Source organism: Hordeum vulgare, chromosome 2H, assembly GCF_904849725.1.
Source record: "Hordeum vulgare subsp. vulgare chromosome 2H, MorexV3_pseudomolecules_assembly, whole genome shotgun sequence".
Lineage (NCBI taxonomy): Eukaryota > Viridiplantae > Streptophyta > Magnoliopsida > Poales > Poaceae > Hordeum > Hordeum vulgare.
The window spans coordinates 44,347,742-44,365,396 of NC_058519.1; the positions used below are offsets into that span (position 1 = coordinate 44,347,742).

Below are 17,655 nucleotides of genomic sequence, written 5' to 3' on the forward strand. Positions count from 1 at the left end.
TAGACAATTTTAAATTACAAAATAAAAGAAAAGAAAAATAAGGATAGCAAGGTAAAGATAAGTTTTATAAATATATAAGTGAATAGACCCGGGGGTCATACTGTTCCCTAGTGGCATCTCTCATGAAAGCAATATACACTATGTAAACAAATTACTGTTGGCCATTGATAGAAATGATAGTTATGCGATGTTCACGTCAATGATCATGTGACAAAGGGATCACGTCCATAAGAAAATAGGCCGACTCCTGCCTGCACGTACTACTATTACTTCACTTCAAGAGCGCTTCTATGCTTGCCTCTCTACGTATTAATTTCATGATAAACAGAGTAATGCTTGGAGACCGATGACATGATGTAGACAAAGTAAACTAAATCAGTATGAATAAACCCCATCGTTTTATCCTTAGTAGCAACAACACAAAGATGTAACTTGTTCTCTTGTGTCATTGGGATATAGAAACTCGTCAGGTTGAACCCACTACAACGCACTCCTCTCACATGAATAACTATCAATCTACTTGGCCAAAGCGATTCAATAGATCAGAGAGATTTACGAAGCTATGATGATCATGCAAATAAGAATCATAATAATCAATGGTGATTCAAATACTTCTCATCAATAATCTGAACATAAACCCACAATTCCTCGGATATTATGTATTATTATTGATACTTAGTTGGCTTTCCTGCCATTGGATGTCCTCCTATATTTGTGCTTATGACGGCATAATCTATGCTAGAATCGTGTGACACGACTTAGTTCGATCCTAGGAACTTAAATATAATATATTGTGTAATTCATCTACTTGAATCATAATTATTATCAAACTTGCACTAGTTCACACTAGTAGTTGCACAATACTGAACAATGCAAATTTACCATAGTATGCGTGGAAGTTTCAATATAGCCTAACTTCTACATATAAGCAAAGAGTTTGAAAAAAGTATTTACGATTAGTAATGCCAGACAAAAATACAAAATATTTTTTTGTTAGGCTTAAATCATATTTTTTTCATGGAAAAATGTGTTCTTCCTTATTTTCTCATTTTCCATTTCTTTTCTAAAGCATCACTATTCTTCTGTCTTTCTCAGAAATAAACTTGTTCTTTCCTTGTTTTGGCATTTTTTAGATAACAACAATTCTACTATTCATTCCTTCGTATATTTAATTTCGTTTTTATTTTATGTTTTCTTATTTCCTTTATAGGGTAACACCAGTCCCACTATTCTTTCTTCATTAGATTTATATTTCTTTATATTTTATATTTTTGTTCACCTATGGATTGAAATTTCCTTATTATTTATTATTTTGCTTGTTTATTCCTATATTTTCTAGTTCACTAATTTGAATCAACATTCTTTTGTTCGCTTTTGAAATGTTTACGGTACTTTGTTTTTTCATGAATTTTATTTAACCGAGTTGATCTTAATTTCACATTGTAAGACCCATAGTGTAAGAATATTTTGAATATTAAATATGAGCATTGTGATTTATTGTGCGATTTGATAAGAAATGAGCATAATGGTTGCTAAGTATAATAGACTAGAATCCAGTTTTTAAATCCCTCTTTTCTCCCTCTATTAATCTTTCTAATTACCGTGTATGTATGTGAAAACAAATATAAGTGTTAAAGGAAAAAAATATATACATAGTGATGCATATACGTACTAATGGTTATGCAGTGAATGCACAAAGGATTACTGAATCTTGTGGTTGGATGGTTAGACAGTCTCCAGCCCGTCAGGGTTCAAGTCTTAGTGCTCGCATTATTGCTAGATTTATTTCAGGATTTTCGATGATGCACAATAAATGGGAGGAGACGTCTTCGACAACAACGAGACGCCTACGATGACTTCGTAAATCTCGAGATGATATGCTAGCTCATTCTCTCGTAGGTGCTTATAAAGATAGGGTGTACGTGTATGCGTTAAGTGTATGTGTGTGTATATGAGCGATTACATCTATACTATGTAATTTTTTTTACTACATAAAGGATAATTCGGAGTTGTTTTTTCCGAGATAATTTATAGAGGGAGTAGTAATCCTACAATTACTAACTGGGCTTTTTGCGGGGGTTATTACTAAATGGGCTTTAACCGGCCGTTCTTACACAACATTTTTGTTGTTCACCACACTTGCTCTATTGGGTTTTGCCGGGCTGTGATTGACTGATGGACAGTGCTAACTTATAGTCGACCAGAAATTAGACACAGATCTGCACAATTTGTTTTTACCTAATCGCTATCACCCCATGCTCGCTTACACTGATATTTTTTCCTTCTTTCAAAAACCGCAGTGAATCGATAGTGATTTTTTCTGGTTTTTAGCTGCGTAATATGAAAAGACAATAAAAGTGCTTGAAAGAGGATTCAAACCCAGGTCTATGCAATAACAATTGAGCCTAATAACCAACTAAGCCACCTTTTGTTGTTATTTATTATAGATAAGCAATGTTACTTTAATCTTTCTTATTTCTACCATATCGGAAAAAATAATAAAGATTGACTTGGTAAGTTTGGCATGACCAGCGTGATAAATATAATATGAGCAACATGATAACTATATGATGATAAGGCTGATAACTACTGTATGAGAAGGTTAAAGCATGAGACAATATGGTAATTTAACATAGAAATTACGTTGAAATATTTCAAAACCTTTTCCCCCTTGGATGAAAGATATCATGGTGTTTAAACATAAGATATTAGGTGTGTGATGCATAAAATTGCCATCAATTAACATGAAAGTTACCGAAGGAGTTATGTTTCAATGTTTTCGCCTCGAAGTCAAAGTTAACATGGTGGTTGAACGTAAGTTATGAGGTCCTCGGCGTATAAATTACCATGTTATTTACATAGAAGTTACCGGTGCATGTTTCAGTAATGTTTTTTCCATGGATAAAATGTTATCAATGTGTTGTATGTAAGTTAACGGATGTCTGGTGCATAAATTACCATGCTATTTGCACTAGGTTATTAGAAATATTTCTACAACTTTTTGCCCAAGGTGAAAAGTTATCAGTGTGTTTAGGTGTAAGTTATGAGGTTAGTTATACGCAAGTTATCATCTTATCTACACAGAAGTTATCAGAGGTATATTTTAACAACTTTTTCACCATAGATGGTCAAAAAAGTGGTATCTTATTTGAAATTGTGAGGAACCAAGTACTGGGTGAGTTGGCTAGTGTGTTAAGATCACAATATTGAAGAAGTCTTGAGTTTAATTCTCAGCTTTAGCAAGATTTTTTAGGCTATAAAACTACAAGCATGGAAACCGCTAGCATCAAGATTTGTTTCCAACATCTTTTTCTCCCGGGGAACAAGTTATCATGGCGTTTTTGTGTTAGTTATCACATTTTTAATGCGTATATCACCGTGCTATTAACATAAAAGTTATCCCGGGTGTATCTTCAACAACCTTTTTTGCATGTAAGTCACCGTGGTGTTTGTACCTAAGTATCATGTCTATGGTGCATATAATGAATTCATATTTGCACAAAATTTGCTGGGTTATGTTTTCAACAACCCTTTTCTCTTGGGTTAAAATTATCACGACGTTTGTGACTAAGTTATCAGGCCCGTGGTGTGTATATTAGCATGCTATTTATATAAAAGTTATCACGGATGCGTCTTCAACAACTTTTTTCCTCATGTAGACATTGTCACGGTGTTTGTACCTAAGTTTCAGGTCTACGGAGCGTACGATGCACTGATATTTACACAAAAGTTTACCGGGGTTGTGTTTTCAATAACTTTTTTTTAGGGTCAAAGTTATCACGATGTTTGTATCTAAGTTATAGTGTATATATTATCATAGATAGAAGTTATCATGAATGTGTCTTCAACAATATTTTCCACTGGCAAAGCAAAAAAAGTATGTTTTTGGTCCCTCAAGTTCTGAAAAAGTATACACTTGGTCCCTCAAAAAAATTTGGTATACATTTGGTCCCTCAAGTCTCAAAACCGGATAAGTTTGGTCCTAAACCAGATTTTGAGCCCGTTAACCGGGTTTGACCGTCACAAAACTGCATGGTGAACAGTACTTCGAATTTTTTTAAAAGAAAACATCAAACAAATCTGAAATTTTTTGGGGTCCAATGCACTTACATGCTCAAGGTGCGACCAAAATTTCGTGCTCTTTTGACACTCGAGGAGCGCGTGGCAAAAAAAATATATCTGTCTGGTGAATAGTAATCCAAAAAAATTCAAAACAATTTAAATCAATTGAGAAATTTTTTGGGGTCCAATATGCTTACATGCGTAAGGTGCGACCGAAATTTTGTCATGAAATAACATCGGACAGAAAAGACATTTTTTGGCTATTTTTTTGTGAGCGATTTTTTTTGCCATGGGCTCCTCGAATGTCGAAAGACCACCAACTTTTGGTCGCACCTTGAGCATCTAAGCATATTAGACCCCAAAAAAATTCAGATTTGTTTGAATTTTTAAAATATTTTCCAAATTTACTGTTCATCGGATGTAGATATTTTTGTTTTTTTTGCCAGGAGCTCCTCGAGTGTCAGAAGACCATGAAATTTTGGTCACATCTTGCGCATGTAAGCATATTGGACCCCAATTTTTTTTTTTAAGTTTTCTTGAAATCACTGTTCATCAAGCGGTTTTGTGTCGGTCAAACCCGGTCAACGGGCTCAAAATCTGGTTTATGACAAAACTTATGCGGTTTTGAGACTTGAGGGATCAAATGTATATCAAAACTTTTTGAGGGACCAAGTCTATATTTTTGGAAACTTGAGGGACCAAAAAACATACTTTTTTCAATAACATTAAATAAATCAACATATTAAGTACACCCTCCATTCATTTACAAGAGGCCTTAACCTTAAATTCCTCAAAGAAAAAGGAAAAAAGAAAACACCGGGAAATGGCCAAAACAGTGATACGTACTTGTTTTTTACACAACAATTAGTACAACTGAGGTTGTTAGAACGTGTTTCACCTCAGCTGCTTGGTGTAGATTCGAATTCCATATTCAACATCAATTTTACGGTTAAAAATCCATGTAAACATGACCTACTAATAGATCTAGCGCACAAAAAATATTATTGTGAATCTAATCTTGAGAAAAATCGCGGCGGTTAATGTCAAGGTCTCCGAAAATCTTCTCACTGAATGAGCCATCAAATTAGCATCTCGTTCAAATTCTTAGTCCTAAACAAAGAGTCAGCACACATTAAATTCAAAGCGTGAGTAATTTTTCCAAGAAGAACATCTAGTGAAATGGTTAGTATGATGATGTTCCTCCGAAGGTCCGGGGTTCAATTTCCATCCTTGCCTTTCTTTTCACTTTCTTTTACAAGCTCCGAAAGTAGTGTCGACTTCATGCGACCGTTTAAAGCCAGTGTCGACTTTGTACTAGATCCCGATCGTTACAAGCTCCGGAGCTGTAACAGCTAAAGGTTAGCTTTCTCGTTGATTGCTCTATGGGAGGGGGGGGGAGTTGACTGAAATAAAGAAGTTCGCACACAATTTATATGTTGTTCGTTGAACGTGAATCGAGTGTTTGTGAGAAGAAGTGATTGAAACTGATGAAAATTTCTGGAACCCGAGAGCTTGTTTGAGACCGCTTTACTTTAAATAATTCAGCTCCGTTCTAAAAAATGTAAACCAAACAAAATAGCTTCACGATATACTACTCTGAAAAAACTGAAATATGTGATCCAACTTCTTGTTTTTTGGGCTCTCTAAGAGGTGTTTCAAAAAATCGTAAAAGATAAAGTTGGAAGAAAATTATCACCACTATCACTAGTAAGTGGATAATCCTTCATTTCTTTCCTTTCATCTAACCAAATAATTCTTTTATATCAAAATTTTCATTCGTGACGAAGCTAGATGGAAGCCAAACATTTTTTTAAAATAGTTACAATTCATATATAAAACTGTTTTGAAGTGAATTTAATAAAGCCAAGCTGATTTTAATGAAGAAGAACGGTTCCAAACTGAACCATAGGTGCTCCCACAAAAGTATTTAACTCAAAACTTCTATCGACGTGTCAGCCACACAAACTTTTACCACCTTCCAAAGCCCCTTAGCGAGCCGAAATTGCTTTTGGAGCTCGGCATGAAGGTCTTTAAATTTAAGATTTAAATTTTATGAAAATTCATACTTTTATATTATCGACGTGTCAGCCACACAAACTTTTACCACTTTCCAAAGCCCCTTAGCGAGGGAAAATTGCTTTTGGAGCTCGACATGAAGGTCTTTAAGTTTGAAATTTAAATTTTATGAAAATTCATATTTTTATATTTAAAAGATTCTAAAAAAAATACAGAAAATAAGTGAGGACATAACACACATGTGTGTAAATTCAAAAAAATACGTTAAAATGAGACTTGTATAAAAAATCAAATCTGAAACTTTTAATACATTATAATATTCCCATGAATTTATCTTTTTATGCAATCATATTTTAAAATATTTGATCTTAAAATTTTACACACATACACATCCTTCTTTACTTGCATATATTTTTATATTTTTTTGAAACCAAAAAAATTTGAAATCGAAAATTTTTAAATGTGACTTTTTTTCAAAAATTTCGGGCTCATGTAGGCCGAGCTCCAAACGTCCATTCTCATAAGCGAGAGATTTAACTGGTACTCGTATTTCACATTTGGGGGGTCAAAATCGACTTCCTTCCTTAATTTTCGACCAAAACCACTTCTAAAAGCCCACTAATTTGGGACGGCCTGGCCCTTGCCGCAGAGCCGCGCCATCCTCTGTAGCAGCGTCGCGATCTGCCCGTCGTCGCCGTTGTTCCGCGCCACCACCTCCTGCAGCTCCCTCGCACGCCGCCTCGCCGCCTCCCCTTCTTTCCCCTTCACAGCTGCGCGCACCGCCCGCGCCACTTCCTCCGCCGTGAACTCCCCGAACCTCTCCTGCTTCAGGCGCGCGGCCGCCGCGCCCAGCTCCACCGCAAGATTGGCGTTCAGCGGCTGGTCAATGTGCAGCGGCAGCGCCACCATCGGCACCCCCGCCGCCATCGACTCCAGCACCGAGCTCCACCCGCAGTGTGTCAGGAACGCGCCGCAGGAAGGGTGCGACAGGATGCGCCGCTGCGGTGCCCACCCTTCCACCACCAGCCCGAGCTCAGGCTCGAACCCCGGCGGCATGGACCTCGCCGCGCCGCGGGCGTCGTCCTCTGCGTTCGGGAACCGCACCACCCACAGAAAGGGTACCCCGCTGAGCTCCAGCCCGCGCGCCATCTGCGCCATCTGGTGCTCCGACATGAAGTACTCGCTGCCGAAGGAGACGAACACCACGGAGCCCGGCTCCTCGCCGTCGAGCCACCGCATGATGCGTCCGCCGTCGCGCTGCTCTTCCGATCCACCGGAGTCAACGAGCAGCGGGCCGGTGGGGATGATCTCCTTGCCCAAGAGCTGGGACAGGTACTCCATGTACTTGCGCTCGATGTCGGCGCTGGACTTGACGGCCACGAACCCGGAGGAGCGCTCCAGGCTGAGCGGCAGGCGGTCGCGCTCGGCAACCAAGGCGGTGCTGTCTTCGCGTACGGTGACCAGCGCCGTGTACTTGGCGTCCTCGTCGACGCCGCCGAGGCTGATGCTCTCGAACGGGAAGGCGCTGGGGGGCCGGTCCGTTTTCAGGCAGTGGATGAAGAACGCCGTGGCGGCGGCGCCGCAGGTGGCGAAGTGGAACGCCGGCACGCCGCGCGCCTCGGCCTCGAGCGGCGCCCACGGCTGGATGAAGTCGTAGACGAGGATGTCCGGGCAGAGCTCGTCGAGGAGCGCGCCGAAGCGTGGCGCGGCGAGGTCGCATGCGCGCTTCAGGACCGGCATGAGGCGGGCTGGGAGGCCCTTGGTCGTGTGCAGCGCCGGCGGGAGGTCAGGGAGCGACGGCAGGTGGAGCTCGACGAGCCTGAGCCTGTCCGTCTGATGGTGCGCGAGGGGCGCGAGGTTGGCCGGCGTGGAGACGAGGTGGACGACGACGTCGAGGTGGTGGTCGTCGGAGGCGTTGGCGATGAGCCGCTTGGCCAGCTCGAGGTACGGGTTGATGTGGCCGTGCGCCAGCCACGGGAACATGACCACGCGCATGCTCTCGCTCTCCGCCTGCGCCATGGCGATCGATGAGCTAGCTGGGAGGAGCTTCTGACACACACACAGAGTACTGCGGAACAGTGCCTGAGTAGAATCGTCTTCTTGCGTTGTGATCTGCGGCCGGCGGGGCGCGTGGATTTATAGACGGAGCGATCGTGTCTGGATCAGCGAGGGCGCTGGCCGCCGACGTACGTACGTGCAGAGAGCTCAGTGAGCGAGCGCCGCGCGCAGGCTCCCCGGAGGTCGGGGGTTGCGGCGTCAGCATGGGCGGCGCGCGGAGTCACCGTCCCAGGCCACGCGTTGCGTTGGGGAGAGGCGCGTGTCGGGCTTCTTCCATCGCGTTCGTGACTCTGGCAAATTCGAATTTGTTGTTTGTCACGGGCTGCGTTAAAACGACGGCTTCCGGGGCAGATAAAACATGAAGTTGCTAGAGTTACGGAGGACCGTGCTAGAAACAAGCTTGAAACGGATTTGTCTAAACACATCTAGATACTTCATTTTTTAGGCTCGGATTTACAGTTTTGCTATTTGTCAGCTGACAAAAAACAAATTGCTTTCTGTCAGATTTGTAGCCTACATATGACAATTTCAGAAATATATTCAAGGGTTTATGTATGTGGCATTATGTCATGACAAGGAATGGTGGAAAGTTATTCTTAACTTCTGAATGAAGAAGAAGTTGGACCTTCTTATAAAGGTTTCTCTTTCGAACGTAGATTTTTTCTAACGCTTTATGCGTGCAACGCGAATCCCTTCAGCTCATCATACGTGATGTTCAATCCATGTGGCCCATCATTCTATCAGCCATACAGGAGAATTCTTTGTGAGGAGTCACTGTATTCATCATGCTATGTATACAAAGTCCTTTTAATTTTTACGACAAAGTTCGAACACCATGTTAACAAAGTTCTTCGGTTCGAGATAAAAAATATAGGGAAGTTCATTCATGTTTCTAACAAAGTACAAACCTAATATCGAGAAACTTTTTCACTGTTTTAAAAAAAGTTTTTCAAATGTATCCAAGACTGGTCTTCTTCTAACGGGCTTGACGTCACTAGTTCAAATATGTAAAAAGTTTCAAAAATGCAATTTTCGTCTTAAACATATGATCCATCTAAATTATTGTAAGAAAATAAAAAGTGGTGAAGTTAGAGGAGAGTGTGTAGATAAAGTAAACATCCATGCGCTAGTGTGCACGAGAAGAGAGAGAAGCATCATACATGAAGAGAGAAAGAAACACCATGCACATGCAAGAAGTGCGCATCCACGTGAAGGAGCAACGACATGGATTGAGGTTCGTGCATAACCGGTTAGGCATAGACATATTCGTTCTCTTCCACATACTATTAAAGTTTGAGAAGAGAAGAGACCCTCACACACTCCTCTTTCCCCGCCCGCCTCGGCACGCCGCGCCGCGCCGCGTGTTATGGGATTGAGCCGAGCCAAACTCATACCTACGTTAATATGTCAATCCCAAAAAGCGTAAGCTTAGACCAAAGACCGCGGATTGTGTTAATTTGAGCAATGCTAAGAATAATGTTGGCTACAGATTTCTAGTAGTGAAATCTAAGATACCCGCTCAGAGCACATGAGCTTGTGCTTGAGCAGGGTGCCATCTCGGTAACCCTCGAAGAAGTATTAGATCGCATTCACTTCATGCACCCCTTAGCATGAGTTGCACAGCTCGGTCCAACACGTGATGAAGTCGTGCATGGACTCGTCCGGGCCTTGGACGCACATGGCTAGCTAACGGGGACGGCCCAGACGCTTGTACGTGCCGGTGAAGTTGTGCAGGAACGCTTCCTCTAAGTCGGTCCAGGTGTTGATGCTGTCGGCCGACAGGCTATTCAACCACGTCCGGGTCGAGCCGAGCAGCATGAGCGGGATGTAGCGCACCGCCACGCGTTTGTTGCCCCTCGCGATGCCAACGGCGAGTGTGTAGTCGACCAGCCAGTCCTTGGGCTTGGTGGAGCCATTGTACGTGGGGTGTCGCTTGGTAACATGAAGCCGGTTGGGAAGAGCTCGTTGCGGATATCGCGACCGAACCAGCCCAAGCCGATCGACCCTTCCTCCTCCAGGAGGCTGGACTCGACCAACCGGTCAAGGCGGCGCCGAGCATCATACTTGTCCTGGACGTTGGGGCTGAGCCGGGTGGCGAGCTCAAGCCGCACTATCGAGCCCTAAGGCGGCCCTATTGGGAAGCAGGATGCGGCGGGCCCCTCTCCTCCTTCCTCATGCCGCACGCCCGCTTTCCTCCCAGAGCTCTTTCCAGGGAAGCAGGATGCGGCGGAGGCGGTCGTAGTGTTCCATCGCGAGGAGCAGTAGGACGCGGGCGCCCAGATTGAGGCGTTCATCGGCTGGACTGTAGAGGAGCTGGGGATCGCTGCCAAGTCTCGCCTGACGGAGCTCGAGTGAGCCCTGGCGAGGCTCCAGGAGGCCGGGCTGGCCATGGTCCGCGTGCTCTCGTTGTTGGAAATATGCCCTAGAGGCAATAATAAAATGGTTATTATCATATTTCCTTGTTCATGATAATCTTCTATTGTTCATGCTATAATTGTATTAAGAGGAAACAGAAGTACATGTGTGAATAAATAGATCACAATGTGTCCCTAGCAAGCCTCTAGTTGGCTAGCTCATTGATCAATAGATGATCATGGTTTCCTGATCATGGACATTAGATGTCATTGATAAAGGGATCACATCATTGGGAGATTGATGCGATGGACAAGACCCAATCCTAAGCATAGCACTAGATCGTATTGTTCGTATGCTAAAGCTTTTCTAATGTCAAGTGTCTTTTCCTTCGACCGTGAGATTGTGCAACTCCCGGATACCGTAGAAGTACTTTGGGTGTATCAAACGTCACAACGTAACTGGGTGACTATAAAGGTGCACTACGGGTACCTCTGAAAGTGTCTGTTGGGTTGGTACGAATCAAGATCGGGATTTGTCACTCCGTGTGACGAAGAGTTATCTCTGGACCACTCGGTAGAACATCATCATGAGCTCAATGTGACTAAGGAGTTGGTCACACGATGACGTGCTACGGAGCGAGTAAAGAGACTTACCGGTAACGAGATTGAACAAGGTATAGGTATACCAACGATCGAATCTCGGGCAAGTTCTATACCGATAGACAAAGGGAATTGTATACGGGATTGATTGAATCCTTGACATCATGGTTCATCCGATGAGATCGTCGTGGAACGTGTGGAAGCCACCATGGGTATCCAGATCCCGCTGATGGTTATTGGCCAGAGAACGTCTCGGTCATGTCTGCATGCTTCCCGAACCCGTAGGGTCTACACACTTGGTTCGATGACGCTAGGGTTATAGGGAAATGTTATACGAGGTTACCGAAAGTTGTTCGGAGTCCCGTATGAGATCCCGGACATCACGAGGAGCTCCGGAATGGTTTGGAGGTAAAGATTGATATATAGGATGGATGGTTTTGGACACCGGAAATGTTTCGGACGTCACCGTTAGCGTACCGGGACCACCGGAAATGGTATCGGGGGTCCACCGGGAGGGGCCACCAGGCCCAAGAGGTAGCATGGGCCAAAAGGGGGAGGTCAACCAGCCCAAAGTGGGCTGGTGCGCCTCCCACAAGAGGCCCAAGGCGCAGGAGGGAGAGAAGGGGGGGGGGACCCTGGTGCTAGTGGGCCTAAGGCCCACCTAAGGGGTGCGCCACCTCCCACTGCCCTAGCCGCCACACCTCCCATATGGGGGGGGGGGCTGCCGCACCACCTAGGGGGGAAACCCTAGGGGTGGCACCCCCTCCCCTCCTCCTATAAATAGAGAGGAGTTTGGGGCTGTTTTGCACACAGTTTCTTCTCCTCTCGGCGCAGCCCTGCTCCCCTCCTTCCTCCTCCTCCCACAGTGCTTGGCGAAGCCCTGCTGGGAGACCTCGTCTCTCCATCGACACCACGCCGTCGTGCTGCCAGAGATCTTCCCCAACCTCTCCCTCCTCCTTGTTGGATCAAGGTGCGGGAGACGTCACCGGGCTGCACGTGTGTTGAACGCGGAGGTGCCGTGGTTCGGCACTAGATCGGAATCTCACCGCGATCTGAATCGCCGCGAGTACGACTCCATCAACCGCGTTCTAGCAACGCTTCCGCTTAGCGATCTTCAAAGGTATGAATATGCACTCACCCATCTCTCGTTGCTGGTCTCTCCATAGGAAGATCTGAATATGCGTAGGAATTGTTTTGAATTTATGCTACGTTACCCAACAGTGTTATCCGAGCCAGGTTTTCTATGCGTAGATTCTATGCACGAGTAGAACACAAAAGGTTGTGGGCGATGATTTGTCAATTGCTTACCGCTACTAGTCTTATTCTTTTCCGGCGGTATTGTGGGATGAAGCGGCCCGGAACGACCTTACACGTACGCTTACGTGAGACTGGTTCCACCGACAGACATGCACACTGTGCATAAAGGTGGCTACCGGGTGTCTGTCTCTCCTACTCTAGTCGGATTGGATTTGATGAAAAGGGTCCTTATGAAGGGTAAATAGTTTTGGCATATCATTGTTGTGGCTGTCACGTAGGTAAGAAGGCGTTCTTGCTAGAAACCCAAATCAGCCACGTAAAACTTGCAACAACAATTAGAGGACGTCTAACTTGTTTTTGCAGGGTTTGACATGTGATGTGATATGGCCAAAGTTGTGATGTTGCATGTATGATGTATGAGATGGTCATGTTATTGTAATAGGTTTCACGACTTGCATGTCGATGAGTATGAAAACCGGTAGGAGCCATAGGAGTTGTCTTAATTTATTGTATGAGATGCAATGCCATGTGCTTACTACTTTTACTTCATTGCTAATGGTTAGCTATAGTAGTAGTGATAGTAGTAGTTGGCGTGACGACTTCACGGAAACACGCCGGTGACAATGATGATCATGTGTTGCCTGAAGATGGAGATCGAAAGAGCAAAGATGATAATGGCCATATCATGTCACTATATGATTGCATTGTGATTCCGATCTAGTGCCGAACTACGGCACCTCCGCGTTCAACACACGTGCAGCCCGATGACGTCTCCCGCACCTTGATCCAGCAAGGAGGAGGGAGAGGTTGGGGAAGAACTCCAGCAGCACGACGGCGTGGTGTCGATGGAGAGACGAGGTCTCCCGGCAGGGCTTCGCCAAGCACCGGCAAAGAGGAGGAGAAAGAAGGGCAGGGCTGCGCCGAGGGAGAGGGAGAAGTCTATCTCCCAAGGGCCCAAACCCCTCTCTATTTATAGTAGGAGGGGGAGGGGCTGCGCCACCCCTAGGGTTCCCTCCCTAGGGGCCGGCGGCCACCAGATGGGAAAGGGGGGCGGCGGCTAGGGTGGAGAGGGGGTGGCGCACCACCTGGTGGGCCTTAGGACCACCTGGCTTAGGGTTTGCCCCCCCTTTTCTCTCCCCCACGCATTGGGCTGAGTGTTGGGGAACGTCGCATGGGAAACAAAATTTTTCCTACGCGCACGAAGACCTATCATGGTGATGTCCATCTACGAGAGAGGATGAGTGATCTACGTACCCTTGTAGACCGTACAGCAGAAGCGTTAGAGAACACGGTTGATGTAGTGGAACGTCCTCACGTCCCTCGATCCGCCCCGCGAACAATCCCGCGATCAGTTCCACGATCTAGTACCGAACGGACGGCACCTCCGCGTTCAGCACACGTACAGCTCGACGATGATCTCGGCCTTCTTGATCCAGCAAGAGAGACGGAGAGGTAGAAGAGTTCTCCGGCAGCGTGACGGCGCTCCGGAGGTTGGTGATGACCTTGTCTCAGCAGGGCTCCGCCCGAGCTCCGCAGAAACGCGATCTAGAGGAAAAACCGTGGAGGTATGTGGTCGGGCTGCCGTGGAAAAGTCGTCTCAAATCAGCCCTAAAACCTCCGTATATATAGGTGGGAGGGAGGGGGCCTTGCCTTGGGGTCCAAGGACCCTCAAGGGGGTCGTCCGAGCCAAAGGGAAGGACTCTCCCCCCCCCAAACCGAGTTGGACTAGGTTTGGTGGGAGGGAGTCCTCCTCCCTTCCCACCTCCTCCCTTTTTTTTTCTTTTCCTCTTGATTTTTCTTCTCTTGGCGCATAGACCACTTGTGGGCTGTCCCACCAGCCCACTAAGGGCTGGTGTGTCTCCCCCAAGGCCTATGGGCTTCCCCGGGGTGGGTTGCCCCCCCGGTGAACTCCCGGAACCCATTCGTCATTCCCGGTACATTCCCGGTAACTCCGAAAACCTTCCGGTAATCAAATGAGGTCATCCTATATATCAATCTTCGTTTCCGGACTATTCCGGAAACCCTCGTGACGTCCGTGATCTCATCCGGGACTCCGAACAACATTCGGTAACCAACCATATAACTCAAATACGCATAAAACAACGTCGAACCTTAAGTGTGCAGACCCTGCGGGTTCGAGAACTATGTAGACATGACCCGAGAGACTCCTCGGTCAATATCCAATAGCGGGACCTGGATGCCCATATTGGATCCTACATATTCTACGAAGATCTTATCGTTTGAACCTCAGTGCCAAGGATTCGTATAATCCCGTATGTCATTCCCTTTGTCCTTCGGTATGTTACTTGCCCGAGATTCGATCGTCAGTATCCGCATACCTATTTCAATCTCGTTTACCGGCAAGTCTCTTTACTCGTTCCGTAATACAAGATCCCGCAACTTACACTAAGTTACATTGCTTGCAAGGCTTGTGTGTGATGTTGTATTACCGAGTGGGCCCCGAGATACCTCTCCGTCACACGGAGTGACAAATCCCAGTCTTGATCCATACTAACTCAACTAACACCTTCGGAGATACCTGTAGAGCATCTTTATAGTCACCCAGTTACGTTGCGACGTTTGATACACACAAAGCATTCCTCCGGTGTCAGTGAGTTATATGATCTCATGGTCATAGGAATAAATACTTGACACGCAGAAAACAGTAGCAACAAAATGACACGATCAACATGCTACGTCTATTAGTTTGGGTCTAGTCCATCACGTGATTCTCCCAATGACGTGATCCAGTTATCAAGCAACAACACCTTGTTCATAATCAGAAGACACTGACTATCATTGATCAACTGGCTAGCCAACTAGAGGCATGCTAGGGACGGTGTTTTGTCTATGCATCCACACATGTAAATGAGTCTTCATTCAATACAATTATAGCATGGATAATAAACTATTATCTTGATACAGGAATTATAATAATAACTATATATTTATTATTGCCTCTAGGGCATAATTCCAACAGTCTCCCACTTGCACTAGAGTCAATAATCTAGCCCTCACATCACCATGTGAATTACATTGTAATAAATCTAACACCCATACAGTTCTGGTGTCGATCATGTTTTGGCCGTGGAAGAGGTTTAGTCAGCGGGTCTGATACATTCAAATCCGTGTGCACTTTGCATATATTTACGTCCTCTTCCTCGACGTAGTCGCGGATGAGGTTGAAGCGTCGTTTGATGTGTCTGGTCTTCTTGTGAAACCGTGGTTCCTTTGCTAAGGCAATGGCACCCGTGTTGTCACAGAACAAGGTTATTGGATCCAGTGCACTTGGCACCACTCCAAGATCCGTCATGAACTGCTTCATCCAGACACCCTCCTTAGCCGCCTCCAAGGCAGCCATGTACTCCGCTTCACATGTAGAATCTGCTACGACGCTTTGCTTGGAACTGCACCAGCTTACTGCACCCCCATTAAGAACAAATACGTATCCGGTTTGCGACTTAGAGTCGTCCGGATCTGTGTCAAAGCTTGCATCGACGTAACCTTTTACGGCGAGCTCTTCGTCACCTCCATACACGAGAAACATCTCCTTAGTCCTTTTCAGGTACTTCAGGATATTCTTGACCGTTGTCCAGTGATCCACTCCTGGATTACTCTGGAACCTACCTCCCATACTTATGGCCAGGCTAACATCCGGTCTAGTGCACAGCATCGCATACATGATAGAACCTATGGCTGAAGCATAGGGGACGGAGCGCATATGCTCTCTATCTTCATCAGTTGCTGGGCACTGAGTCTTACTCAATCTCGTACCTTGTAAAACTGGCAAGAACCCTTTCTTGGACTGTTCCATTTTGAACCTCTTCAAAACTTTATCAAGGTATGTGCTTTGTGAAATTCCTATCAGGCGTTTTGATCTATCCCTATAGATCTTAATGCCTAAAATGTAAGCAGCTTCTCCTAGGTCCTTCATAGAGAAACTTTTATTCAAGTAACCTTTTATGCTCTCCAAAAGCTCTACGTTGTTTCCAATCAGTAATATGTCATCCACATATAATATTAGAAACGCCACAGAGCTCCCACTCACTTTCTTGTAAATACAAGATTCTCCAACCACTTGTATAAACCCAAATGCTTTGGTCACCTCATCAAAGCGTTTGTTCCAACTCCGAGATGCTTGCACCAGTCCATAAATGGATCGCTGGAGCTTGCACACCATGTCAGCATTTTTAGGATCGACAAAACCTTCGGGTTGCATCATATACAACTCTTCCTTAAGGAAACCGTTAAGGAACGCCGTTTTGACATCCATCTGCCAGATTTCATAATCGAAAAATGCAGCTATTGCTAACATGATTCTGACGGACTTAAGCATCGCTACGGGTGAGAAAGTCTCATCGTAGTCAACTCCTGGAACTTGTGAAAAACCCTTTGCCACAAGTCGAGCTTTATAAACGGTCACATTACCGTCAGCGTCCGTCTTCTTCTTAAAGATCCATTTGTTCTGAATAGCCTTGCGGCCCTCAGGTAGTATCTCCAAAGTCCACACTTTGTTCTCATACATGGATCCTATCTCGGATTTCATGGCTTCTAGCCATTTGTTGGAATCTGGGCCCACCATTGCTTCTTCATAATTTGCAGGTTCATTGTTGTCTAACAACATGATTGATAAGACGGGATTACCATACCACTCTGGAGCAGCGCGTGATCTCGTCGACCTGCGTGGTTCAACAGAAACTTGAACTGGAGTTTCATGATCATCATCATTAACTTCCTCCTCAACCGGCGTCGCAACGACAGAGGTTTCCCCTTGCCCTGCGCCACCATCCAGAGGGATGAGAGGTTCGACAACCTCGTCAAGTTCTATCTTCCTCCCACTCAATTCTCTCGAGAGAAACTCCTTCTCGAGAAAAGCTCCGTTTTTAGCAACAAACACTTTGCCCTCGGATTTGAGATAGAAGGTGTACCCAACTGTCTCTTTTGGGTAACCTATGAAGACGCACTTTTCCGCTTTGGGTTCCAGTTTTTCAGGCTGAAGCTTTTTTACATAAGCATCACATCCCCAAACTTTAAGAAACGACAACTTTGGCCTTTTGCCATACCACAGTTCGTATGGTGTCGTCTCAACGGATTTTGATGGTGCCCTATTTAAAGTGAATGCAACTGTTTCTAATGCATAACCCCAAAATGGTAACGACAAATCAGTAAGAGACATCATAGATCGCACCATCTCTAACAAAGTACGATTACGACGTTCGGACACACCATTACGCTGTGGTGTTCCAGGCGGTGTTAACTGCGAAACAATTCCACATTGTCTTAAGTGAGCACCAAACTCGAAACTCGG

At 45.1% G+C, this 17,655-nt stretch overlaps 1 protein-coding gene across 1 annotated transcript; it reads right to left on the bottom strand.

Moving 5' to 3' along the window:
• Window positions 1–6,643: 6,643 nt before the first annotated feature.
• Window positions 6,644–8,179, bottom strand: LOC123429469 (UDP-glucosyltransferase 29-like). Its single transcript, XM_045113502.1, has one exon. It carries the CDS (start codon window positions 8,095–8,097, stop codon window positions 6,697–6,699), a length of 1,401 nt encoding a protein of 466 aa, XP_044969437.1. The 5' UTR covers window positions 8,098–8,179; the 3' UTR covers window positions 6,644–6,696.
• Window positions 8,180–17,655: the final 9,476 nt, after the last annotated feature.

Bases quoted from the DNA above. Each gene is read 5' to 3' on its own strand.
- LOC123429469 (XM_045113502.1), bottom strand. From the start codon at position 8,097: ATGGCGCAGGCGGAGAGCGAGAGCATGCGCGTGGTCATGTTCCCGTGG.